The 27,687-nt window shown below is 37.4% G+C and overlaps 1 protein-coding gene across 1 annotated transcript in view; it reads right to left on the bottom strand.

Annotated features, from left to right (window-relative positions):
• CFAP61 (cilia and flagella associated protein 61) overlaps positions 1-27,687 on the bottom strand; it is a 365,072-nt gene that overhangs the window by 78,473 nt on the left and 258,912 nt on the right. The window contains exons 22-25 of the mRNA XM_069075487.1: positions 19,751-20,043; positions 15,384-15,711; positions 14,418-14,509; positions 8,163-8,368 (exon numbers count right to left, since the gene is read on the bottom strand). Of these exons, the coding sequence (XP_068931588.1) occupies positions 8,163-8,368; positions 14,418-14,509; positions 15,384-15,711; positions 19,751-20,043 (919 nt within the window). The remainder of the gene's footprint in view (positions 1-8,162; positions 8,369-14,417; positions 14,510-15,383; positions 15,712-19,750; positions 20,044-27,687) is intronic.

Raw genomic sequence — 27,687 nt, 5'->3', positions numbered from 1 at the left:
AAGAAGAAGAAGAAGAAGAAGAAGAAGAAGAAGAAGAAGAAGAAGAAAAGAAGAAGAAGAAAAGAAGAAGAAGAAGCCGCCTCTTCTAAGGATAATTGAAGATCATTATTAAAACAGAAGATAAGAAGGAAATTACTTCAGAGTACACCTATCTTCTCTTGATGAATTAGAGTAGCTAGATCAGAAATATGTAATTCTAGGCTGCTAAATTAACAGATGTGATAATTAATTTGTGCTCATTCATCTTTGAAACATCTTGGAGACTAGATAAGGGCAAATTAAAAAAAAATCATAGATGTTAGAGTTTGCAAACTCGATGCAATTCACTTTTACCTCTAGAAAACATTATTGAATACTTAAAAAAATACAATTAGTGCAATATGCAAATAGCCATGGAATACCTATGTATGTTAGTGGATAGCTGGGTCCTTCCATTTTGTGCAATCACTCAATTCCAGAAGCAGGATCACCACAAATCCACATGAATCCCCATTGCATGCTTTGAGGACTGGGCTCTCATTGGCCAGTTCCCTGTTAAATACAGTTCTCACTGTAGTATATGTTGGACATACTAAGAACAAACAAATGCAGCAAGGTGGCACAGTGGATAGAGTGTAGGGTGAGTCAGGAAAACATGAGTACAAATTTATCTCCAGATACTTACTAGCTGTTTGACTCTGGGCAAATCACTGAATCCTTATTTGCCTCAGTTTTATCATCTATAAAATGGGGATAATAATAGTACCTACCTTCTAGGGTTGTTAAGAGGATCAAATTAGATACTATTCATGAAGTACATAGTATAGTATCTGGAAACATGGGAAGGACTATATAAACGTAGGCTATTTTTATTACCATCATTATTATTGTTGTTGACTTGAGGTTTAAAAAATGCTTAATGTGGGGCGGCCAGGTAGCACAGCGAGTAAGAGCACCGGCTCCACTGTCAGGATGACTTGTGGATCAAATCCGGGCTCAGACACTTAGCACCCACCCAGAAACACCTGGCCGTGTAACCTTGAGCAAGTTACTTAACCCCGATTGCTTTTATTAAAAAAAATGCTTAATGTTAAGAAATTATTCTTTCTAACAATATTTATGTTGTAATCAAGTCTGTTTCTTCCTTTCCTGTAGTAATCAAGATTGAGAACTACTTATCAGCAATAGACACCATTCTAATAGATAGTGGAAAGTCCACTGGGCTGGAAGCCACTTGTTCTGGATATTAATATAATTTCCACTACTTTTGTGAAAGAAGTCACTCTTCTGATCTCTCTTTATGATACAGATATGGTCTTAATACCTAAACCAGGGTGAGACAAAACAGAGAAAGAAAACTATAAATTCCTTTGTGCTTCAATGTCTTCCTCCATAAAATGTTCTCAGAGAAAATAAAATAACTGTATAATACTCATGCACATATAGCCTACCTAAAACCCTGTGAAATAGATGAAATGGATATTGTCTCTATTTATGAAGGAGTGAAGGTATGGAGAGATTGTGACTTATTAAAGTTTATCCCAATCTCTCATTTTTTCTACAAATACTGCGATTTTGCTTGTTGGTTATTCATCCTCTTCTTGTCCCCTAATGTGAGCATCGCCTCAAAGCTAAATCTTTGGCTCCCTGCTTTCCTTGATTTTCACCCTTTTTCTTACTCTTTTGCTGTCACAACTTCAACTATTTTCTCTATGCTGATGATTTCCAACCCAATTCACTCTGGCTTCAGTCCTGTTTGTCCATCTGCCTAATCAACAATTTTGAGTAGCTTGCCATCACTTCAAATTCAATATGTCTAAAATGGAACTGAACTTTTCTTCCCCAAATGGGCTCTTTCTGCCTTTTCTTAAGGATGGAGACTATGCTTTTGTCTTTCTTTGTATCTCCTGCATTTAGCATATAACAACAACACTACTAACTAACATTTACATGGTTCTTACTATGAGCCAAGCACTGTGCTTTGCAATTATTATCTTGTTTGATCCTCATGACAACCCTGGGAGGTAGGTGCTATCACTATCCTCATTTTACAGATGACAAAACTGAGGCAAAAAAAGATTAAGCAGCTTACCAAGGGTCACACAGCTAGTGTCTGAGGCTGAATTTGAACTCAGGTCTTACTGACTCCAGGCTCATCACTCTATCCACTGTACCATCTAGCTGCCTCTATATAGTAAGTATTTAATAAATGCCTATTTAATTATTTAACTTGATTTTTATGTTTCAGTTAACCATGTCATTACTATCCCATTCACTCAGGCTCAGAAGTTCAAAGTCATTTTGTACTGCTCCATTATTTTTGCAATCTCCATTTTTAAACAGTCACTAACTTCTATATAATTTCTTTAATTACAGTGCCTCTGTTTTATCCCAGCCCTTTATCAAATCAGGCCTAGATCACTGAAATATACCAGACATCTCAGATAGAAAGATAATTTATTAAACACTTAGAATGTGCCAGGCATTAAGAATACAAATAAAAGCAAAAAGAAAGATGGTCTCTGTCCTCATGGAGCTTATGTTCTAACGAGGGAAGAAAAAACACAAAAGGACACTGAAAAGGTGGGAGGAAGAAAGTACTTGCTTGGGGAGAAGTCTGAAGAGTCGAGTAGAGTCAGCAGAAGAGTGAGCATGGCTGGCTTGGCTACTTCCTTAAGTGGAGGTTCCTTGGAGCAAGTCACCAATGAGAGTAGCCAACACAGATTATGACCTGGGCTCTTCCTCTACAATTTATTCTTGCTTACTACTGACAGTTATTTGCATTAAACAATCTTTTAATCACACTGTTCTCTCATCCACAAACCTAAAATTGTTTCCCTTTTCTTATACCAAACGTAAACACCTCTGTTGGTTTTGAAGGCCTTTCATAATCTGGCTTATGTGTGTGACCTTCTAAGATTCTCAGAATTGGGAGGGACTTCAGAGATCATTTAGCCCATCCTTAACTCAACTGAAAAAGCTCTCTTGAAATAGCCCTAGCATGCAGTTATCCAGTGATGAGAAACTCATTTGAAGACTTTAAATACTGGGGAATTCACTTTTCCCTTAGGGAATCCATTCCATTTTTCAATAGCTTTCATTGTTCAGAAGCTATTCCTTATGTCAAGCATAACTTCCACCACTTTATTGCTCTTAGTTCTGCTCTCTGGGCCCAAGCAGGCATAGTTCCTGTTCTATATGAAAGTCATTATTTATCATTCATATCTAACACATATGCAGTACTCTACTCTAGTTAGGTCAGTGAGAATCTAGTTCTACAAATATATTGTAGTGGATTCTACTTTTGTAACTTCACACATTTTTGCCTCTTACTTGTACTTCTTTTCCCCCATCTAAATCTAATTCATCCTTCAAGGCTCAAGTGAAACACTATCTCTTATAAATAGCCATTCTTGATTTCTCTAATCCTTCTTTATCTCTCTTCCCTCTGAATTTTTTCAGCCAATATAGGGCTGTATTCTACAATTTAATTACATATACTTGTTTGTATGAAATATAAAATTAATGTCAATGTAAAATATATTATTATGATTATTTCATGTATGTCAATCATGTGTACTCAACTATATCATAATCTTCATTAAGGTAGAGACCAAATCTACTTTTTGTGTCCTTTTAGTGCATAGAAGAAATCAACCTGATTTTTAAATAGTATTTCTTAGTCTATTTATATCAATGAAAATTCCTTAGTATCTTTAGAATTTTTAACAAACAGTTTTTATTTTAATATTATTTTATATTACTATATAAATTATTAATCAATAATAAATTATATAAAATTATTATATGAATAATATTTTAATAACAACTTAGGTCTGGGGAAAAGTAAAGAAAATGCATCTTTCTTCATTGCAGAGTTGGGTTTAAAATTTGTGTATATTGTAAAATGTGGCTGATATGTTGGTTGGTTTTACTGAATTTTTTCTTTTTCTTTTTTAATTTTGTTTTTTTTTTGGAAATGCTTTATTAACTTCTGATTTAAATCATTCATTTCCGCCAGATTTTGAGTTTCAAATTTTCTCCCCGTTTTTCCCCTACCCATCGCTCCAAAATAGCAGTCCCACAGGATATCTCCTCCTCCAATCTGCTCTCTCCCATATTTTCTCCCATACCCCTTTTGACTTTTCCAGTGGATCTCCATGCCCCAGTGCCTGTATATCTTATTTCCCAATTACATGTAAAATAGTATTAATAATAGTATATATGTGTGTGTATTTATTTATTATAGTATTTGATTTTAAAACTTTGAATTCCAGATTCATTCCCTTCCTCCCTTGTCACCCGCCCTTACTGGAAAGATAAGCAGTTCAGTGTAGGTTGTACATATGTGGCTAATGCAAAACAATAACATAGTAGATACATTGTAAAAGACTGATTATATTTCCCTCCCTCCTATCCCACCTCCCATTTGTTCTATTCTCTACTTTGATCCTGTCCCTTTTCAAAAGTGGGTGCTTGGGGGCGGCCAGGTAGCACAGCGAGTAAGAGCACCGGCTCCAGTGTTGAGAAGACCTGGAGATCGAATCCTGGGCTCAGACACTTAGCACCCACCCAGAGACACCTGGTCATGTAACCTTGAGCAAGTTACTTAACCCCAATTGCTTAGGGGCAGCCAGGTGGCTCAGCGAGTAAGAGCACTGGCTCCAGTGTCGGGATGACCTGGATCAAATCCAGGCTCAGATACTCAGCACCACACCCAGAAATAACTGGCCGTGTAACCTTGAGCAAGTTACTTAACCCCTATTGCTTTAAAAAAAAAAGTGGGTGCTTCTAACTTCCCTCCCCCCCAGGCTGCCCTCCCTTTCATCATCTCCCCTCTCATCCCCTTCCCCCTCCTACTCTCCTGGAGGGTGAGATACCCTATTTAGTGTGTATTTCATTCCCTCCTCAAGCCAAATTCAGTGGGAATAAGGTTGACCCATTCCCTTTTGCCTTCCTATTCTTCCCCTCCATTGCAACCATTTTCCCTTGCCTCTTCTATATGAGATAGTTTACCCCATTCTGTCTCTCCTCATCTCCTCTCATTATATTCCTCTCTCACCTCTTAATTTCACCTTTTAAGTATCTTCCCTTCCTGTTAAATTGGTCCTGTGCCATCTATCTATGTATACCTGTAAACATATATACACATATATATTCATATGCCCATATACCCTCATATATAGACATATATATATATATATATATTCCCTTCAACTACTGAGAAAAGTTTCATAAGTTACAATTATTGTTTTTCATATAGGAATGTTAATAGTTCAACTTTGATAAGTTCGTTATGATTTCTTTTCCCTGTTTACCTTCTCATGCTTCTCTTGCTTCTTGTATCTGAATGTCAAATTTTCTATTCAACTCTGGTTTTTTCAGCAAGAATACTTGAAAGTCCTCTATTCCACTGAATGACCATATTTCCCCATGAAACATGATACACAGTTTTGCTGGGTAGGTGACTCTTGGTTTTAATCCCAGCTCCTCTGACCTCCAGAATATCATATTACAGGCCCTTCGATCCCTCAGTGTAGAAGCTGCCAGATCCTGGGTTATCCTGATTGTTTTTCCACAATATTAAAATGGTTTCTTCCTGGCTGCTTGCAATATTCTCTCCTTAATCTGGGAATTCCAGAACCTGGCTATAATATTCCTAGGAGTTTTCTTTTTGTGATCTTTTTCAGGAGGTGATTGGTGGATTCTTTCAACCTCTATTTTGCCCTCTGGTTCCAAAACATCAGGGGAGTTTTCCTTGAGAACTTCTTGGAGGATGATTTCTAGGTTCTTACTTTGATCATGGCTTTCAGGTAGTCCAATAATTTTTAAATTATCTCTCCTGGATCTATTTTCCAGGTCAGTGCTTTTTCCCATGAGATATTTCACATTGCCGTCTATTCTTTCATTTGTTTGGATCTGTTTCACAGCATCTTGATTTCTCATAAAGTCATTAGCTTCCGTTTGCTCCAATCTAATTCTGAAGCAATGAGCTTTTGAGATTCTTTTTCCATCTGGCAAATTCGCCTTTTTAAGGCATTCTTCTTCTCCTTGCCTTTTTGAGCCTCTTTTGCCATTTGAGTTAGTCTACTTTTTAAGGTATTATTTTCCTCAGTCAGGCTGTTGACTCTCATTTCGTAATTTTCTTGCATCGTTCTCATTTCTCTTCCCAATTTTTCCTCCACTTATCTTATCTGCTTTTTAAGGTCCTCTATGGCCCATAACCAGCTCGTATTTTTTTTGAAGCTTTTGGTGCAGGAGTTCTGACTTCACTGTCTTACTCCTGTTCCATGCTTTGTTCCTTGTTGTCCCCCAAATAAGAGTCTAATGTTGGAATCTTCTGTCTGCTTTGTTTCCTTTGCCTGGTCATGTTGCCCCTCAGTCACTTGACCCCTGGGCTTTTTGCCACAGTAGGACTCTGCCACCAGACAGGGGAGCTTTCGTCCCAAACGCTGAGGTTTTCTCAGCTGCCGGAGGTATTAGATGGGTGCTCTCTCTGAGGTCTCCACATGCTCTAGCAAGCTGGACACACACCCCAGGACCTCCACCCTAGACTGCAATCCAGATCCAAGAAGGTTAAAGCAAGAGTGATTACCCCTCAGACTGGTGCTTGGTCTCCCTACCCTCTGCAGGCCAGTAGCTGAAGCTGCCACGTGGAGCTGGCTGGCTGTGCCAGTGTCTCAGTGGCTTTTCGCCCCGGGGGTAAAAGCCACACACTCCCACCTTCTGGGTCCCAAAGTCCAGACTGCACTGACCTCTCACTTTGTCCTTTGCATCTATGTGTTGACAAATCTGGAAATGGCAGCTGATCTGGAGTCCCTCTGGCCAGGGGCTGGTCAGGCCCACCCTGGGGCTAAAGACTAGGTGTGGGGCTGTGCTTGGCTCCCAGAGCACTGCATTGGCCAATTCCTGCCAGCCTGCCAGGGTGTCCTCAGCGGGAGGTTAGTTTCTCTGTATCATTTTGTGGGTTTTGCAGCTTCAAAGTTTGTTTAGAGTCTCCTTTTTTTCATGGATTGGGGAAGGTGGAAGCCGGAGCAGCAGGGAGGTCCTGCTTCTACTCCACCATCTTGACTCCACCCCCTTTAATTTTGTTACAAGGGAAGACTCAAGGTAGGGAAGGGAAGATGGATATGTCCAGAAAGGAATGTGAAATAAAAACAAAAGTCTTCAAGAAATAATTTTAAAAAGGATTATTATCAAACTCAACAAACTTATTATCATTTTCCAAATCATGGCAGCCTACACAGGATGCTGTATATTTCAGCAATCATGTAAAGAATTCTAAATGATGTTGAAGATCCAGGCAGGTGAATAGGAGAGAACCTAGTCTGGTTCATGAGATCCTATTTCCAAGAAAATCAAAGCTGGTTCCCTGACTATTTGATAAGGAAATAGCCAGTCTTATTTTATAATAGAGACATGGTGGTTTGAATTTGCTGTGCTGCTGTTGCCCTTGTCCACTAGGGAGGGGCCCATTTATAACTAGGTTCTCACTCATACAAAGGCTTATTTTGTATTATTCTCAATGAAACCTTGGAACTGTGGATTTACCATAAGCCTAAAATTATCTTACTTCCTTATTTATAGAATAGAATTAATATGCAAACCATAACATTTCTTTTTTCATCATCCTTCAAGCACTAGGTCCAAAACATTTTTTCAACTCATTAAGAATATGGAAATGATGGAGTGATTATTTCTTTTTAGTCCTGATATTGTTGCCTTTGTTATTTCTTCTCTTATGGCTATCTGATATGGAACATTCCTTATAATGCAACACCTTACTCTTATTTTTCTTATATAAGATTATGGGAAAGAATTGAGAAAATAACATACGTATAAAGTTGACTGCCTGTTATTGAAGAACTTAAAAGTGCTTTCAAGAGAATTCTTTGGATATATGTGTGTTCACATATGTTAATTCTATGTTATATATGCATATAGAAATATACATTGTGTATATTTAAGTGCACGCACCTGTGTACAGGCTTGCATAAGTAGGGATGTTGGAGGAGCAGGGCCAATATACAGGCAATAATTCTCAATTGTCCAAGTATTTTATTGATGATAACAAATCTCACATTTTACCAACAAAAGTAATCACCATAGGTTTTAAATACTGTTCCTTATTTAAAAAAAGGAAAAAAAAGAACAAAAACAATGAAAAAAAGAGTTCATCTTACCTATAAAGATCCGTAATCAAACCTTCCCTGTGACGAGAACAGAGGTTATTAAGGACTTGCTCGTGCTGTCCAAACAAAGCAATGTAGTTGGAAGCAGGAAATGGTTTGCTAGAAAGGCAGGTAATGGTTTCCACCATTTGATACTTATTAATGTGAATTCTAAAGTAATTTCCTTTTTTTGCTTTGCCTGTTATTATTTGTAAACCCTGGGTGGGAAAAAAAAACAAATATTTTCAAAAAAACATCTGGGTTGTGAAGACTTTCTTTGAGTATATTTCAACTAAGGGAGATTGTACATGTTGTATTATCACTGTTTCTATTAATAGCACTTGATATTGATTGGACAGACAGAAGATAACAGTGTATCAGAAATCCCATATTGCAACCTAATGGCTAAATGTTTCTCAGGGATCTTTAAAGCTGTAGTTACACTGTATCATGTTTTTTAATTAGTTGCTAGGTTACAGGCCATTCTGTGTTACCAGAATACCACAAACCTAACATATTTAGCAAGGTTTGCTCACTTCTGAGAGGTAAATATTTCTTTTAAGGTTCTACCCAAATCATCCTGAATTTTATGTAATTCTTTTCAGAAAACAGGAGGAAAACTTGACCAAAAGTAATTTTTAAAAATATTTCAATTATATTTATGGGATTCAGTTTATGGGGGTTGGGATACCTTTTTTGTTTCACACTTGGATGGACTTGTACTTCAATTTAATTCAGCAAGTAACCTCCCTTCAAAGGCCTTATATTCTAAATCACAATCCTGGAACTGTTTGAATATAGTACAGTTTAGGGGCAAAGATCAGACCTACTTCAGTAGCTCCTTTCCAACTTTGAAATTTCAATGGCACTCTTTTTAGTTCAGAAATTTGCCATAGGTTTAAACTTTTTGGCATATTGAAGTATAACATGGAGTCATAGCTAAAACTATAATGTGAAAATTGCTTTATGAATATTTTGTTGAAATTAATTTAAAATGTAGCTGTAAATGTTTGTTTAATTGGTGCTGTTATTAAAAATCAAGTGCACAATTTGATTAATGTTTAATTAAAATTTTTTTTACTCATGTTTTACCCATCTCTCATCTCAGCTTCTACTTAAGTGGTCCAGATTAGTCAGTGATTACAGCAGCAATATCAAATTAATTTAACGTGTGTTTGTGTGTATAATAAAATATATTGCTTTACTTACATTATATACACTCAATTCAATTCAAAAAGCATTTATTAGAGGCCTAATATGTGCCAGGCACTGTGTTAAGGGTTGAGGATACAAAGGCAAAAACAAAACAAACCTTTGCTTACATTCTACAGGATCATATAACACAAATATAAATAAGTAAATACAATATAAATATATATAAATAAATATATATATTTTATATATAAATAAGTAAATGCAGAATATAGCAGTTTTGAAGACCACTGACAATTTGAGGAATCACAAAAAGTTGTCTCATGGGAATAAGTAATATTTGAACTGAGCCTTGTAGGTGCCTCTGAATTCTAAGCTGTGAAAAGAAGGGAGACCTGGGAGGACAGATTACACAAAAGACATGGAGCAGGAGCAGCTAGGTGGCACAGTGAATAGAGCACCAGCCCTGGAGTCAGGAGGATCTGAGTTCAAATCCAGCCTCAGACACTTAACACTTACTAGCTGTGTGACCTTGGGCAGGTTGCTTAACCCCAATTGCCCTCCAAAAAGCAAAAGAAACAAAAACAAAAGACATGGAGGCAGTAAATGAAATTTAAATAAGGAATAGCAAATGTGGACCAGTGTATCTGGAGTTAGAATTCATGAGGGGAAGAAATGTTTAATCAGCTTGGAAAATATAGGCTGGAACTGAACTATGAAGGAATTCAAGTGTGAGAAAAGTTTGTATTTTATCCTTAGAGGCAGTAAAGGTCCACATAAACTTTCTGAGTGTGGAGAAGACATGGCTGGATTTGTGCTTTAGAAAGAACAATTTGGTAGCTATGTGGAGGATGAATTGGAAAGAGAAAGGGGGGGTCATTTAGGAACCTACCATGAGCCTGAATTGGGGTGGCTGTGGTATAAATGGAGGGAAGCTGTGGAAATAGACCTGACGAGAGTTGGTGACTAGTTGGACATGGTGTGGGTAGGAACTGAGTGTGAGGAGTCCATGGTGAATCTGAGGTTATAAAGTGGAGTGTAAGAATGATGACACCTTTGAAATCAGGAAATTGGAAGGAGCTAGTTTGGGAGGGATTAATGCTATTTTGGACATCCTATTGGACATCCTTCTATTTTGGACATCCTGGATTTGAGATTCCTATAGGACATCCAAGTGGAAGTGTCTAGATGTCAATAGGAGATAAAGGACCTGAGCTCAGAGAGAGATGAGGGCTGATTCTGTAGATCTGGGAATCATCTGCATAAAGCTGATCATTGAACTCTTTGTATAAACAAGCAACACACAGGATAAATAGGAAATAAGAAACCAAGGAAGGCATAGAATTAAGAGGGGCTTCCTGTAAAAGATGGGATCTTACTTGGACCATGAGAAAAGTCAGGGAAGCCAGGAGGCAGAGGGAGAGAAGGACAGCATTCCAGGTATGGAGGAGAAAATTCCTGGCACAGAGATGGAGTGTCTTGTTTGTACGACGGCAAAGCTAGTGTCACAGGCTCAAATAGAGGTGGGGCGTAAAGGTCTAAGAAAGACTAGAAAGGTTAGGAAGGGCTTTGAATGCCAAGCAAACATTTTGCCTTTGATCCTGGAGGAGCTAGGGAATCACTGGAGTTTATTGAGTAGATGATGATATGGGCAGATTTGTGTTTTAGGAAAATCACTTTGGTGGCTGATTGGAGGATGGACTGAAGTGGGGAGAGACTTGAGGCAGACAAGCCTACCAGCAGGCTATTGCAATAGTCCAAGCACAAGTAGATGAGGACCCCCACCAGGGTGGTGCCAGAGGAGAGGAGGAGTATTTCAGAGGTGTTGCAAAGGTGCAATCAACAGGTTGGGATGTGGAAGAGAAACTGAGAAATCTAGGATGCCTCCTAGATTGCAAGTCTGGTGCACTGGAAAGATGGGGTTGCCCTTCCCCATAATAGGGAAGGTAGGAGGAGGGAAAAGATTTAGGAAGGGAAAATAGTGAGTTCAATTTTGGACATTTTAAAAGCATTTGATTAACTGTCTACATAAGGTCCTTTACAACTTTATTCGATGAAGGGAACCTGGAGAAATCTTTGAGCATTAAAGTGATCTTTCCATATCCTTCCAATTTCTGTATGGTTTCTTTCTCTTAAATAGTTTGTAACTATGTTTCTTGACCGTAGTGCCACTTCTTGGCATGTGGTAGGTTCTTAATAAATTCTTTTAAGGTTTGAGTGTGATGGCATGCCTCTAATCACTGCTAAAGGTGAGGCTGAGACTGGTGGATCACTTGAGTTCAGGAGTTTTGAACATGTGATATACTAAATTGGTGCTCACACTAAGTGTGGTTCCAGTAGGGAACAGGGGATCACCAGGCTTCCTAAGTAGGAACAAACCAGCTCAGGTCAGAAAGGGAGCTGTTCAGAGGTCTTATGCCAATCAGTAATGGGATAGGGGTCCCTGAGTAGCCACAAGGTAGGAGCATTCAGTCTCAAAAAAAAGTTTGTTGAATGAATAAATGAACTAAGACTCAAGATTCAGATCTAGTATTGGTTTAAGAGTTTTATTCTAAGGAAGTTATTTTTATGATTTTTTCTATAGTTTCTCTTGTTTTGTCAAAAGGTCTAGATTAATCAACTGAATTTAAGCACTACTCTATACAAGATTTGATATTAAAAATAATTTCAACCTCCTTAATCATGATGAAGGTACAATTTTAAATTTAATGGTATCTAAGGCAGAATTTGTTGTGACACATTATTTCATTCCATGATGTTTAAGCCAACCAAGCATGTGGACTAGAATTTGTAAATTAGTTCATTATGTCAGTGATTTGGGGGATCCTTTTCTTTCTTTTATCATGTTACCTCACAAAGAGTCCATGAATTATTAAACTGCTTTGTCACATACTTAGGAGGTCTTGGAAAAAGTCTAGTAAAAATTTTTGTGGATTGCATATTATTAGTAAAAATAAGGTAACATCACTCAATGTACTGTACAGTTGGTCAACTAGCTGTCTTTAGGAGATGGCCTCCTCATCCTCTTGGCAGCAATTTTACATAAATGGTAACCAGTGCCAAAAGATGCCATGGAATGAGTCTGCATTTTTACTTAGAGAATCAAATAGAAAAATCTGGGGAGATTTTTTGCACTAATTAAAAAGGAGGCCCACCTGGCAAAACATTCAATTAAAACCAGAGTTCATATTCAGATGCTAGGCAAAATAATTTATGTATGTTGAATTTTTACTACAATTCTCATTATCTATTTTTTTGGCTCCTCTAAGCATGACAGACAATGGCTTACATATCATGGCCAGAATCTGTGAAATCTTACACAAAGATCTGGCTTCTAGATGAAGCATAAAATTGGAAGTTTTAGAGTTAAAAGGGATTTGTAGATCATTTAGTACAACTCCCCCATTGTGCAGATGGTAAGACCAACATCCTAAGAACTGAAGTGACTTACATGACAAGGATGGGCTTTTCCTGGCTGTTCCCTTATTCAGTATTCCACCTCTGTACCTTAGCATAGGCTGTCCCCTTGGCCTGGATTGCTCTCCTCACTTCTGTCTCAGCTAAGGTGCCTCTTTTTTCCCCATGACATTTCCTGATTTCTCCAGTCCTTAGTTACTTCCCCTGCCTCCTGTGCCCTGATAGACTGTGCGACATCATGGATCTGAGAGATGAATATGGTGGATGGATGGTAAATGGGCAAGTTTGCATGGATTGCAGTGTGTGTGTGAAGGGAAGCCTGGAAATGTAGATTGGAGCCAAGCTATAAGGGGATTTAAATGTCAAAGAAAGAGGCAACAGGGAGCCACTGTAGTTTACTGAGCAGGGGAGTGACAAGATTAGACCCATGCTTTAGAATTATTACTTTGGGAGCTAAGTGATGTATTGGAGAGAGAAGAGACTTGAGGCAAGAAGGCCAATTCAGATGCTACTGTAATAGTCCAAGTGAGGTGTGCTAAGGGTCTGAATTAGGGTGATTATGGTGTGAATAGGGAAGAGAGAAGCAATAAGCCTTCTTTATATTGTACTTGCTAAGTGCCAGGCACTTTTACAAAAATTATCACATTTGATCCTCACAGATCCTACAAGAAAGGAGGTCATATTGTTGTCCCCATTTTACAGTTAGGGAAATCATGGCAGAATTTAAGTGACTTACCCAGGGTCACACAGTTATTGTGTCTGATGATAGATTTGAACTCTTGTCCTTCTGATTCCAGACCTAGTGCTTTTATTCACGGTGCCACCTAGCTGCCATTAGGGTAGAAATAAAAGTGGTTTTGGGGTGCATGTAAGAGAGATGTTAAGGGAGTAAAACTATAAGGACTTGGCAATTGATTTTTTGTGAGGTAAGAGAAAAGGAGGTACATAGTAGGAACTTCTAAAATACCTATTGGTTGATTGCTTGATTACCAATGTAATTCAGTTTACTGATAGCATATGAGGGATTTTGATTCAGGTCTTATGGGGTTTATTAGATTGTCCAAATGTCTTTGGTTGTTGATATTTTTATACATTGGCCTGGCAAGTATCTTAAGACACTTATCTATACTTATCTTACTTGTAAGGTTTTTAAAAAGTTTTCAACTAATTATTATTTTGGGGGGTCTTAATTTGCTCAAATTTCCAGGCTGTTAAAAAAGTGGTAGAATGTGTCAAATCTGTTAACCTTAATAGTATTCATTTGTTCTGCCTTAACACAATGATAGTTTTTCATCTTCATAAAAGTTATGTACTGGACCTCATCTCAATGGCACATGGCACAGAACCATATATCACTACATATTCATATTCAACAAGGACCGCCTAATTATCATTGAACCCTATTTAATGTTTACTTCAAGTGGACATAAATTACTGTTTGACATAATACCCTGTGGCTTCGTTTTGCCCAAAAGTCACATTAGGGAAATCTGAGGCAGTTATGAATATAGGTGGTTCTAGGCTCTAGGTTCTAGCTGTGTCAGTCTCAATATAACAAATCTGCAGTATTTCTGTAAATGGGACTTCTGGTCAATGAACCAAAAAGCTACCTTAAATAATTTTTAATAAAAAAAGCTGATCTCCTTTAGATTAAGGGGTATGTGGTAAAGCAGAGGAACAGTCAGTAAAAATACTTACAAAGTCACCCTGAGCAATTTGTACATCCAAGGGAGTAGGAATCATTGGTTTGGCAACATGCAAGTAATAATACGGTCCAGGAAGAAGACCTTCTAGGAGAATGAAAATATTTTACATTTAGAAATTATTGTTAATGGGACATCATTGTTTGTATTTTCATCATGGTACAAATAAAGAAGAACAGTATAATGTATACCTTTTGGGGGGTAATAATAGCTCATTTATATAGAACTTTAAAGGGCTTATATTTGTCTAGCCCTTGAATTATTTTCATTTTTATTGCTTTAGCTGATCTTCATTACCCTGTGAAGAAGTTACAGCAGCCCTGGGTGAATTTGGTAGAGTCAAAAGTAGGAAATCACAAAGGAGCTTCCTAGCTGTGTGACCCAGGGCAAGTCACTTAACCTCTTATTGCCTGACAAAATGGATCCACCAGAGAAGAAAATGGCAAAGCACTTTTCTTTGCCAAGAAAATCCCAAATGGGGTCACAAAGAATTGGACGTGACTGAACAACAGCAGCAGCAACTAGGGTTCATCTCAAGATAGCTAAGGTCATGACATACGTGGGGCCAAGAAGAAGAAGAATTAGCATTTATATAGCACTTCAAGTCTTACTGATACCTTCTTTGATACTTACAACAACCCTGGGAGGTAAATATTATTATTACCCCCATTTTACAGTTGAGGAAACTGAGGCAGAAAGGAGTTAAGTGACTTGCCCTGTCAGGATCACACAGTAAGTGTCTGCTGCAGGATTTGAACTCAGGTCCTCCTGATTCTAGATCTAGTGCTTCATCTCCTATATCACCTAGCTACCTGGGACCAAATCTCTTGAATTTGCCTCTTCTTACCCCACCCAATGCAAGTTCTTAATTATTCACCTTGGCCAGAGCCAAACTCCTTTGACATTTAGTAAGCTACCATAAACTCAGATTTGAATAATGTTGGGTTTTTTTTTTACAAACCTTTAATCTTAGCTCCTTTATATACAGGAATAAGTCTATCCAGATCCCCTGGTGGCTCCATTACTGGCTCCAGAGTTGGATCAAAGAGATTCAACATGGTTGCAGCAAGCTGGAAGCCAATTTCTTTTGAACTGAAGCTACTGTGTGTCCACTCATTTGCATAATATCTATTGGAGAACTTGGTGAGAGGACCTGCAGCTCGGATGGCTATGTCATTTGTGTGAAAAGTGGTATCAATCACAAGTCTTCCATCATAGACAAGACATGAATCATTAAGTGCTTTGAAAGTCTCATAATCCACGTCCTTTTCATGAAAGCTGAAGAATGCCTGAAAAATGAAAATTCACATTTGCATTCAGTCAAATTCATTTTATTTTTATTTTTGTACTACACAAAGCCATAGAACTCTCATAGGTATTTTATCTCTTTGATTCAGAAAAAAAAATTTGCAGAAAATTAGTAGTATCTGGAGAAAGGATAATATTGTAGATTTTTTTCCCTCTTAAGGCCTATCATGCTTCTTTGCTTCTCATAGTTTTTTTTGCAGGAGAACTAGGTTGCACAGTGAATAGAGCACAGGGTCTAGAGTCAGGAAGACCTGAGTTCACATCTGGTGTCAGACATCTACTACTGTGTAACTCTAGACAAGTCAGTTAGCCCCTGTTTGCCTTAGTGTCCTCAACCATAAAATTCAGATAATTATAGCACCTATCTCCCAGCATTTTTGTGAGGATCAAATGAAATAATATTTGTAAAGTGTAGCACAGTTCCTGGGCACATAAAAGGTACTTACTAAATGTTAGCAATTATTTCTTTAAAACTTTAAAACCTACAGTTTTAGGTTGTTGTGTTTTTCCACATGAACATGAGTTAATTCAGGCTGTTGCTGTCTTGGACATGTACACATAATCATTTCTCGAACTTACAGGAGGGTTTTGCATTTATATCTGATGAATGGCATGTTGGTAATTTTGGCCCATTGTTCTAGACTACAGATTTTTTTTCAACTCCTGATTCTTCCAATATATTAGTTATCTCTCCTAGCTTTGTTTCATTCTCTAATCTGATAACCATGTCTTCATCCAAATCTTTGATAAAAGTACCAAACAGAGCAGGGCAAATCACACATTTATTTGGAAATTTAAAGTTTGAAAAGTGTTTTATAAATATGATTTCATTTTATAATAGTAATACTGTTATTATTAAACCCATTTTACAGATGAGGAAACTGAGAGAGACAGTGGTCAAGTGACTTACCCAAGGTCACAGAGCTAGTGTCTACATAAGTTCTATAATCCTTCTGAGGTACTTCTCTTACACATCATCATGACTCCCCTAAAAGCAGGCTTCCCAGACTTTCCATGTGGGCAATTTACATTAACTGAGCAGGCAATCAATTATTGGTTAACTTTTCCCCTCATTTGAAAATTTTGCCATCACTGGTATATAGGCAGAGTTGTGTTTTGAACACAATGTCTACATCTCTAATCCAGAAGAGTCCCCTGGACTCCCTGGTGAGGCATAAGCATTGTCCTTCCACTGGCTTCCCCAGGGCAATACAGAAGAAAGTTTCCAAACAGTCCATGAGGCACGATTTCATATAGTCCCACATGTACGGGCTGAAGTAACAATTATGCCCCAATACAAAAATTTTCAGTTTCAACAAAGAAGGCACATTTCACAGAATTTAATGGAGCACTTGATTTGATGCACAAATGACCCTCCTCAACCCAAAGGCATGAAAGCAAAAAAAAAAAAAGATGGGTGGCTAGGTGGTGCAGTGAATAGAGCACCGGCCCTGGAGTCAGGAGGACCTGAGTTCAAATCCAGCCTCAGACACTTAACATAAAAACTAGCTATGTGACCTTGGGCAAGTCACTTAACCCCAATTGCCCTGCCTTCCCCCTTCCAAAAAGGAAAAAAAGGAAAGAAAGGGAGAGAGGAAGAAAGAAAAAGAGAGAAAAAACAAGGAAAGAAAGAAAAAAATTGCCTTCCTATCTTGGAAGAAAATCTGGACCCTCCAGAGCTTTCCAGACCGTCAGGGACCCTCTGGAAAGAGATTTAGGACACAGGGGAGGTTGGAAATCATGTCTCACTCTTAGGTGGAAAACTAAACCACTGTGGCTTGGTGTCCATACACTGGAGCTGGATGCCAGGAGACTAGGGTCCTTCACCCTCTCCTTTTCTCTGAGAGATCCTCCTCTGCTCTAATAAGGGTCACATAGAGTTAGAACAACAACAACCGGGAGCACTGAGAAGTTAAATGACTTGTCCAGGGTCACACAGCCAGTGGATGTCAGAGGCAGGATTTCAGTCTGGTCTTCCTGGCTTTAAGGTCAGTTTTTGTTCACAATATGAAACTACCTATACATCAGTTTAGTAGCCCTATGAAAAAAAATGGAATGAAGGGGAGACAAAAACATTCCCAAGTAAAGCTGCCAAAATAATTAATTTAAAAGGGGTTTTTGTTTTATTCATTACTATTTAGGCCTTTAATTCCCTTTTAACAATGCTTTGTATGTCCATTCTCACAAAAACATCATTTCTTTTTCTCTCTCCTTTTATTCATTTAATGCTCTTCATCATGCTTCCATCATAATTTCAGGGATTTCCATACCTTATATCTTATTGCCACAAGGTGTTATTTCCATGCCTCTTCTATTATATTTGTTTCTTCTGAGTGTGCTATATATCTTGCATTATCATATTCCAGTTGATCCAAAGCCCACCCAATCTATATGGCTACAGGGAGTCCGCCCCTCCCTCCCTTCTTGACTTTTCTTGACATTACAAGGACACCACTAGTGCATACAGCTCAACCATTGGTTACTGTTTGCTCTTGCCCTATGGGCAGCACACCTGAAAATAATAGCACATTCCCCTTGATAAGCCATGCCCCTTGGTAAGCCATGCCCCTTGGTATTTCTCAGCAAGAAACCCAACTGCCTTTGCCTCTATAGACCTTTTTTTCCCCCCTGGGGCTAGTAAAAGGATTCATTGTACCTATCAGCATCTATATATTTTCCTTATTGTTCCACAGAATATAGCATGTTGCTACTACTTCCTAAGGTCCAGATTCACCATCTAAAAGAAGAGCTTTGTGTAGATTTTCTTTGCCTTCATTTCCTTATGTATCAAGCTCTTTCACTGGCCAATGTCTTCCTAGGGATTCAATTTTCCTTCTGCCTCCAGAGAGGAAGCATATTTTCTGTCTAATCATAACCCCTCTAAGAAGATTTCCTTCTTTCTAAAAAGCCAGAATGAAGAGAGGCTACCCTCCAGTCTTTTTTCTTGCTCAGTGAAGTAGAACAGCATGCATTTATAGTGCACGTAATTGGTTAGTGTCTCAGGTAGGAAGACAAACATGGCATCAATCCATCATCAGTAGAACAGTTCCATTGATAGCTATAGTTCCCAGGTATCAATATCTATTCTAGTCCTTTGTGGCATGATGACTCTTCCCCACACTAGAAACTTCTTCTCTTGGCTACCCCAGAAAACCTCCTACTTGCTGTCACTAATTTTTGCTTGACTCTTGGGGGTATAAAGTGGCTGAACTCATCCCCCTCTCTGCTAGCTTCTACTAATCTGACAGATCTTCAACACTCATTTATTCAACTCAGTTTGCTATAGCACAGAAACCCTTCTCACCAACCTCTTCAAATCCTGTTTGCATTTCCCTATAACTGTGGGTACCTGACTGAAAGAGAAGGCTGCTCTTTAAAACTGGTCTGGTTTACTGTGTCCCCCTCACTTTTAGCTTCTGCAAAGGTGCTAGGTGTTACAATTCTAGGTCTGTACGATTCTTGAACTTGTAGGCTTGAAATCAGGCTATGATAAACCCATGAAAAGAAATTCTTTCCTAATTTAGCTTAGGAGTCAGAGGATTTGTATCCCCCAAAATGAGAGCATCAAGGAAGGTTTCGGTCTTTTTGTCCTTCTCAGTACCTCCTAAGGGTGGAAAATAGAACTGAAACAAAAAGGGATAAACTGGGCAAAACAGAAATGTTTTTTTTTGGAGGTAGAAGGTTATAAAACAGATGCATCATAGTAGTAGAGAAAAAATAGTATAAGAAAATCCTTCTTTAAAAAAAAAACCAAAACCAAGGGGTGGTTAGGTGAATAGAGCACCGGCCCTGGAGTCAGGAGCACCTGAGTTCAAAGCCATCCTCAGACATTTAACAAAAAAATTAGCCATGTGATTGTGGGCAAGTCACTTAACCCCAATTGCCCTCCAAAAAGCAAAAAAAAAAAAACCAACAAAAAAACAAACATCAAATCCTTCCACTACTGTCTCCATACAAATCAGCTTTTCAGACTGGCTGCAACCTCCATGTTAGAGAAATACTGCAGAGGTAAGTACTTACGGCACACTGTATTTTAAAAGGTTTTGTTGGTGTAGTGAAGGAAGCACACGTTATAGGATCAGGGTCTTCACCATCATTCCACTGGGCAAGAATAGCCTCCTGATAAACAGATACATTGGCCTCCACTAAAGCTTCCTCGATGGCATTTTCCACCACATAGTTGTTAATGGAAGTAATGTTAGAACTGAGTGGAGGCTGTACCATGTGTATTCTATTGCCACTAATTCCAAGATATAAGAGGGTTTCAACAGTGGTGTAAATGTCAATTGTATTCCCATAGATGATGACATTCCCTAGAAAAAAGGGGGGAAATCCAAGACATACAATAAAAACCTTATTAGTGTAACTCAAATGATAATAATACAGAATTGCTCTCTTTGACCCTCTTATTTCTCTGATGCTCTGAAGCAAACAATGTTACCTAGCAACAGGGACTAAGATAATTTAGTGAAGGGTCTGTATAAAACATCTCACAAAGTAGACAAGTACTTTTAACACAGAAGTAGGACATTCATTTATGTTCCAATAATTTAAAATTTTGGAATTATTCTGCTGGAAACTCTCTAGAATAAAAACCTTTTATCTTGCTTCTTTCTCTATTTGCTACACATACTAGACAAATAGAATCATTAAAGTTACAGCATACAGATTTCTCCTACAAAATGCAAAAACAATAGTTCAAAATACGATCCACATAAGTATTGAACAAGCCACACATGGTAATATTGATTTTTGGTTGACTAAAAAAAAGGAATTAGGGAGAGATACTTTGGAATAGAAGCTCTGAATGTTCTATTATTCAATGGAAAATTTCATGGAGATTTAAATTTGGGTGATAGGAATGTAAAGGCTTAAGAAATAAATAATAGAAGTGACTGAAATGTGTTTTAGGTGCCAGGTGCAGTATTTTGGATGAAGAATAAAATATCCCAAAATAGTCTGCAAAGATTCTAATATGAAAGCTCTTTTGAGGTTAACACCTCTGGTTTCCCTGTTAGTTTTTATTTTTAATTCTAGAGGAATACATAAATAATTTTGCTTATTTCATTATTTTCATCGAAGGAAAATTAAATTGTGATGCCTGAGATAGACAAATAACTTTACATTGTAAAGAAGCAGGAAGTGTTGTCATTTTGGGTAAGTTGTAGTACTCTTACTTTTCAACCAAATTCCTGTTTTTAAACTTAACTTTTCTACCCATCCACCTGTTTATGAAATGGTAATGTTAGTTTTCAAAGCCCAAATAAACTGTTGATGTCTACATTCAGTCTGGCTTGACAAATTACTCAAGCAAGCTGTTGTAAGGTGCAAGGGTCCTTCTTGCTTTAGTAGGGGCCTTAAAAAGAGTCAGAACCCTTAATAGCTAACAGCTGTAGGCTCCTCCATGAAATATGAGTGAAGACCAATGCTATTTCTTGATCTTCCCTGCCATCTGTCCTCTCTTTAGAAGACAAGAACATGAATATATTTTATGCAGCAAACTGCAGTCATGTCTATCCACTGAAGAAATGCTCCTATTGAGAGCTGATGGTGATTTATGGCACTATTGCCCATGAATATATATCCTTGAAGACTTTTGGAACTTTCTAATGGGGTATGTGGATACTCTAAATATAAAAATAATTTATACATATTGTAATTCATGAAAATAAAGTCAACCATCCATGTACTGGTTCTCAAGCATTTGATGTCAATAGTTGTACTTGTAGATACACATATTTCCTCCTTACCTTTAGTTCTGTAGTTACTTTGATGGATTTTTATACTGATAGAAACTCATTACCATGACACCATCTTCGTTCAACCATATTCTAATGAAATATAGCTTAATGAGAAATGCTATTGAAGGATTGTGAGAGATATTTCCCAAGGGGCTGGAAATGGCAAGCATTTTGTTTAAATTACAGTGGCATTTGCCCATTCTACAATGATAAATCTTGACAATGGTCAAATAAAAATTTTAGCTTATCAGGTAGGAAAGCTTCTGCATTCTCAGAAAACTTCCACTTTTATTTAATCTCTAAGAACACACAAGTTAAATTTCGAATTATATCAGAATAAGATTTTTAGTCCCACAGACTCAGAATTAAGGGAGTCTCAGGTGACTTTATGCTACCCTTTTACAGTGTATGGTTTAAATAAGAGATTTTATTACATGGTTTTAGAATAGCAGGCAATGTAATGTTGTTGGTTTTTGGGGAACATTTATTTTACAATAAGAGATACTTATACCAAATAAGTAGCAACTGATAAGGATGAATTTTTATCCCGAAAGGCTATAACCATCACAAAACCCCAGTTATTTAATTTTTTAAAAATGTGGTTTTGGGAATATACTTAAGTTTCAATTGAAAAAGATATTTTTTCTTTTTTCATGCACATGCACTTAAATGATATCTTTGGTGATATTGAATATATATTTATATACATATATAAATTAAATACCTATATAAATATATAAAAATAAATGCCTATATAAAACTATATTTTTTCTGTTCCATTTATATTCGTCATTAATAACACTATGTCATAGTCTCCCATATTATAATTCTTCATTGCAGTATGGAAAAAATTATGAGCTCTCAAAGGCCATGCCAGCAGCAAACAAGCTTAGGCAGGGTCCTTCCAAGCTAGAAAGACACCTGTGATTTGAGGTTCAGTCTCACCAAGCTCAGAGAGGTTCACAACCAAGTGGTCACTAACCAGATGAAAATTTGTGTGTGTGTGTGGGGAGAGTGTTGAGATATGGAAGGGCTATAACTTGTGATGGTTGAAGATAAAAACACATCCTTGAAGTATATCATTATACTTCCTATAGAGTTTGCTATTAAATAAATTATTCAATGTCTATTTGATTTATTATTTAAAGTAGATTATATCTAATTGATTTAGCCAAATAATCACCCCTTCCCTCTCCCCAAAGCAGAATAATGCTTGCATTTTATAATCTAAAAATCACTTTGACATATATTGTTTCAATTGATCCCCTCTGGTGTTACTAGGGTAATATTACAGAAAAGGAAACTGATGTTAGAGAGGTTAAGCGGTTTGTCCGAAGTCAAAATTATCCCAAGTGACAGACTCAGGACTTAAAGAAGCATATTTTTATTCCTAGGTCAGTACTTATATAATAATGAACAGTGTTATGTCTCTCAGGTGTTAGCATTTTAAAGGGGTTCCATTGTCTTTGAAAGTATTTTTCCAGTTATAAATTATTAATGCAATATTTGCTTGTTTCCATAATTTCCCATTTTTCACTAATGAATACATTTTTTTTTCTGCTTCAGAAATCAACCAAATATAACCTTGTTGTCCAGTTGTCTTTATGGCAGTTTCTCTGATCATATGGTGAAAACAAAATTTGCATGTTCCTGGCCCAGACACCACTCTGCCCCTCCTTTCCCTTCCCCCATTGAAATAATAACGCAATCGACAAAGGCCATATCTATATGGTTATGGTCAAATCAAGTTGGGCCTAAAAACATAATCAGAAAATCAGAGCCACCCCCTAATAATATTTTGTGGGGCAAACAGCTTGAAAGAGCCGATTGAAGGTGAGGAGGAAACCTCAAGGAGAGAATTCAGATTTTTGGTTTGAGGATCAAGAAGTCATCTGGGGTGTAGTCACTATGTGGAAGGAAGAAAAAATTATGAGCGTATTTTAACATTCTAGTTTAGTTAATGTTCTAGTTTAATTATACCTGCTATCTAGGCATGAAGCTTAGCTATTTTTACCTGTTGGGGGATTATAAGTGCTATCAGCACCCTCAGGCAAAGCAGCAGAAACCTGGTCTCCTAAATGTAATTATGGTTCTACTTATAATATTTGATGCATTGAGATTATTTTGAAGCTTTGCATTTGAAAAAAATTAATGCTTTAGCACCCTGCCTCATATTGCCACTCTTTACATACTTTCTATGTGCCAGCTACTATGCTAAGTACTGAGAGTACAAATATAAGCAAAAGGGAGAGTTCCTATGCTTGAGGAGTTTACTTTCTTGTAGGGGAAGACAATCCATAAAAGGGAGCTGGAAAGAGGGTAATGTGGAAGGGGGGAGAGAGTACCTTCTCATGGGAGAAGTGGAAAAGCCTGGAGAAATGAGAGCAGAGCAGGGACTAAAGTGAGCCATGGCTGGGTCAGGCACTTCCTCAAATGGAGGTTACATGTATATTATTATTATGAATCACAATATATTAACTATATTAGTAAATTTGTGTACCACTTTAAGGTGTGCAAAGTATTTTACATAAATTATTGTTCTTTTCGTTCAAAGTATTTAGAGGTTATGAAAGAAGAAGATAAATCCCATTACTTTACAGTTATAACTTAAGCATAGGGATTCAATGAACTGAGCCTGACCACCATTCTGGTCCTTCTTGTCTGGATGACAAATGTAGGCCTGAACTAAGATTCTGTCTTTGTTTAGTATGGAAAAACTTGAAGCTTTCCCCTACTCCAAAACTTCTGAACAACCCAAAATAAAAATATTCTTCCACAACAAAGACTGTATTTAGGTCAATTAAAATATAGAAGGATCAAGGAGTTTCTTCAGTCAGTTCCTCTTTAGACAAAAAATTTCCCCTTTCTCTCAAGATGATAGATAATGTAAGAAGGTTCACAGTGTTGTAAGGTTATCATTGTTTAAGTGAATTAGGGGCTAAGGGTAATAATTATAACCTCACTGGATGACTAAGACATGAATCTTTAAAATCCAAAGAAAAAAGTAAGTTTTACATATATTGGTTGGACATAATATGTAAGGAGTATAGTTAAGATCTCTCAAGAGAGAGTAGAGTAAAATAAATTATCTTACTATGGTAGATGATAGATGGACAGACGGACAGATGGACAGATAGACAACACAAACCATATTTACTCATAATAGAATGAGAATGTAACTCCTTTGTGGGCAGAACCCATTTTTGCCTTTCTTTGTATCTCCGTTGCTTAGTACAGTGAGTGTCTGGTACATAAATTCTTGTGGATGTACATTCCAAGAGATCAATTAACTCTTTAGTTCCATAATATCAATACTGCCATATCATAACCCTCTATGAGTAGTTTACTGAGTTTCTTCCTTTTTTTTATTCTTCTCCCCTACCCAGTTGGCTGTGTCATTTATCAACTACAATCTCATTCAGAGACATGGGAAAGGAGAGAAAATTTAAAGCCGTAGTTCCATAAAACCATGTCTTATCTGCACTTTGTATCTTGTATGTCATTATGCTCTGCACCTAACAGGTAGCTTAAAAATATTTGTTGAGTACATTTTGACAAAGTTTTTAGCTGCAATTTTTGTTTATCCATAGAGAACAGAATTGGTTATGAAAAATTATGAAAATGAGAGACAGATTTCCACTATAAGATGCACATATAATAATCCAGAATATCCCAAAAGTCTGTGTGCAGTTTTAAGCTTTAACAGTTTAAAACTTCACTTACTCCTCAAAGTCTAAACATCATATAGTGTAAATTTCACAAATTTACAAGGTGGATTTTAATATGCTAGTATGTGGGTCTCATAAGACCAAGAAAAGTTTATATATTTCACAGAACATTAAGGCAACATCTATATTTGTCATTGGGTTCATATCATAATTAAAAACAAAGCTTGGGCTAATGTCCATAAAAAAAGAACAATTAGTTGATAATCACTTCTGACATAAGTTATAATGTGTATTTCTTTGAACTGTTTTCACAAATAATTACTAATAATGTTAGTAAGGAAAATATGTTCAAATTTCATAAACAGTCATAAATTTCATTACCTAGTTTATTTGTTATCAGGGACCACGTTGAACATTTTCAGATCATGACTCTTACAATCAAGGCAGAGACATATAAGCAAAAAAATGGGTATGCCTTCTAACATAGCTACAAATATGACCTCGATTTCAGACTCATTTTTAACTTCCTTCTGTTTCAAGCAGCAGCATCTATGTACTGTATGGCAGGGGCATGCTAGCACCGTTCTGACCTTATTTTTGGTCTTTCTACAGATCAACAGATAGAAAAACTTAAGACTTTCAGGTTTTTGCCAGACATGCCATTGTGTAGATTACTGATAGATGACTGGTTGGGAGCGAAAGTTATGGGCTCAGTGATTCTGCAATGATTTTGCTGCTTCTAAGAATATAGGCATTGCCTAATGGGAGAAATAAAGTCAGTTTAGAACTTTCATGATGTATTTAATAGAACCCAGTATTATTAACTGAGTGACTCTCTTTATATATGTGTGTGTGTGCACACACACACTGAGTGACTCAATATCTTCCAATATATCCCAATTTCTGATCTTTACTTATTTACTCATTTGCTCCTCAAGCTTCTAAGCCACCCCCCCCCCCCCCATACCTCACAACTGCCATCTTTGGCTGCAGACATCCTAATCATCCTTCCACCTCACTTGTCATCTTCTCCATGAATAAGAAAATGTACAGAAGAAGGTATTTCAGAAGGAAGAAGGAGCTCTTAAAGTATAAAAAAGAAAAACTCTGATGAGGAAGATGAAGAGATGAATTCCTCTAACAAACAACTCATCAAAATTCTAAATGTTTAAGAAGATGAAAACAAAGAATGAAAGTAAGATTGAATAATGGAGGAAAGCAATATCAAAGCATGACACAGAACAGTCATGAGTTCTGAAGCTCAGAACAAGATGAGTCAAAGATAAGGATGACAAAACGGTATTTAATCTTGAGGGATAGGAGGAGCCCCAAAGGAGGGATATAACCACTACATGGGAACGGATAGGACAAAGATAATGGACAACTGCAAAAAGACAGAGCTGTTCAGCTTGTATTTTCTCTGCTAACAAAGATGTTTTTGGGGACTAAAAATGACAGTACAATGACGGCAAAAAGGGACTTGAAACCCAAGAGAACAAGAGATAAGAGGTGAATATTCAGCTGCCTTTGATAAAATTAAATCAACAAATGAAATACATACATTGTAAGTTACTGAGAGGATGGGCAGATATGAGATTATTTCCTACACAATAATATAGTACAGTATCACAAAATTTTGTCTACATCATCTTGAACAAAATCTTTTGGTTAAAGATTGCTTCTGATAGGGAATCCATTACATACTTCTTTTGCATGGCTCTAAATCCTACTTACACCAAGCTGACATCTGCTTCTGTAAAATGTTCACCTATCACTCTTAGTTTTTCCCTCTGGAATTAAGCAAAATAGTCTTTTCTCTACTCCATATGGAAACCTTTCAAAAATTTCTGAAGACAGCTATCCCAATGTCAACTGCTTCCCAACCCTCCTAGCCTTCTCTTTTCCAGGCTAAAAATATCAAGTTCTTTTAACCAATTCTTACATGGCATATGTAGTAGAAGCAATATCTGAACCTTTGCCCCCATGTAAGGTAGGTTAATTTTTCCTTACAAAATACTAAATCCTTGACACTTGATTGGCTCAGGGAACTAAAGGCACAGGCTGTTGACACCATTTCTTACTTGCCTGAGTGTAAAAGAGTCAAAAGGTGCTCCATGGGAGCTCAGATGGTTAGTGGAAAACAATGGGCAACTCAGACATAGGAGTTTTTCTCAACTAAATCAACTCTAGATATTTTCAACATATACCCTTATTGGGGCCAGCAGACAGTGCAGTGGATAAAGTCAGGCCTAGAGTCAGGATGACTCATCTTTCTGAGTTCAAATCTGGCCTCAGACACTTACTAGCTTTGTGACCCTGGGTGAGTCACTTAACGCTGTTTGCCTCAGTTTCTTCATCTGTAAAATCAGCCAGAGAAGGAAATGACAAACCACTCCAGGATCTTTGTCAAGAAAACCCCAAATGGTGGCGGCTAGGTGGCACAGTGAGTAAGAGCACCAGTCCAGAGTTAGGAGGACCTGGGATCGGTTCCTCAGATACTTACACACACACACACACACACACACACACACACACACACACACACACA

This window comes from Petaurus breviceps, unplaced genomic scaffold, assembly GCF_028583685.1.
Source record: "Petaurus breviceps papuanus isolate PSGF00001 unplaced genomic scaffold, PetGlider_PUasm1.0 90919, whole genome shotgun sequence".
Lineage (NCBI taxonomy): Eukaryota > Metazoa > Chordata > Mammalia > Diprotodontia > Petauridae > Petaurus > Petaurus breviceps.
The sequence above is the reverse complement of the archived record's forward strand: the minus strand, read 5'-3'. Positions and strand labels throughout refer to the sequence as shown.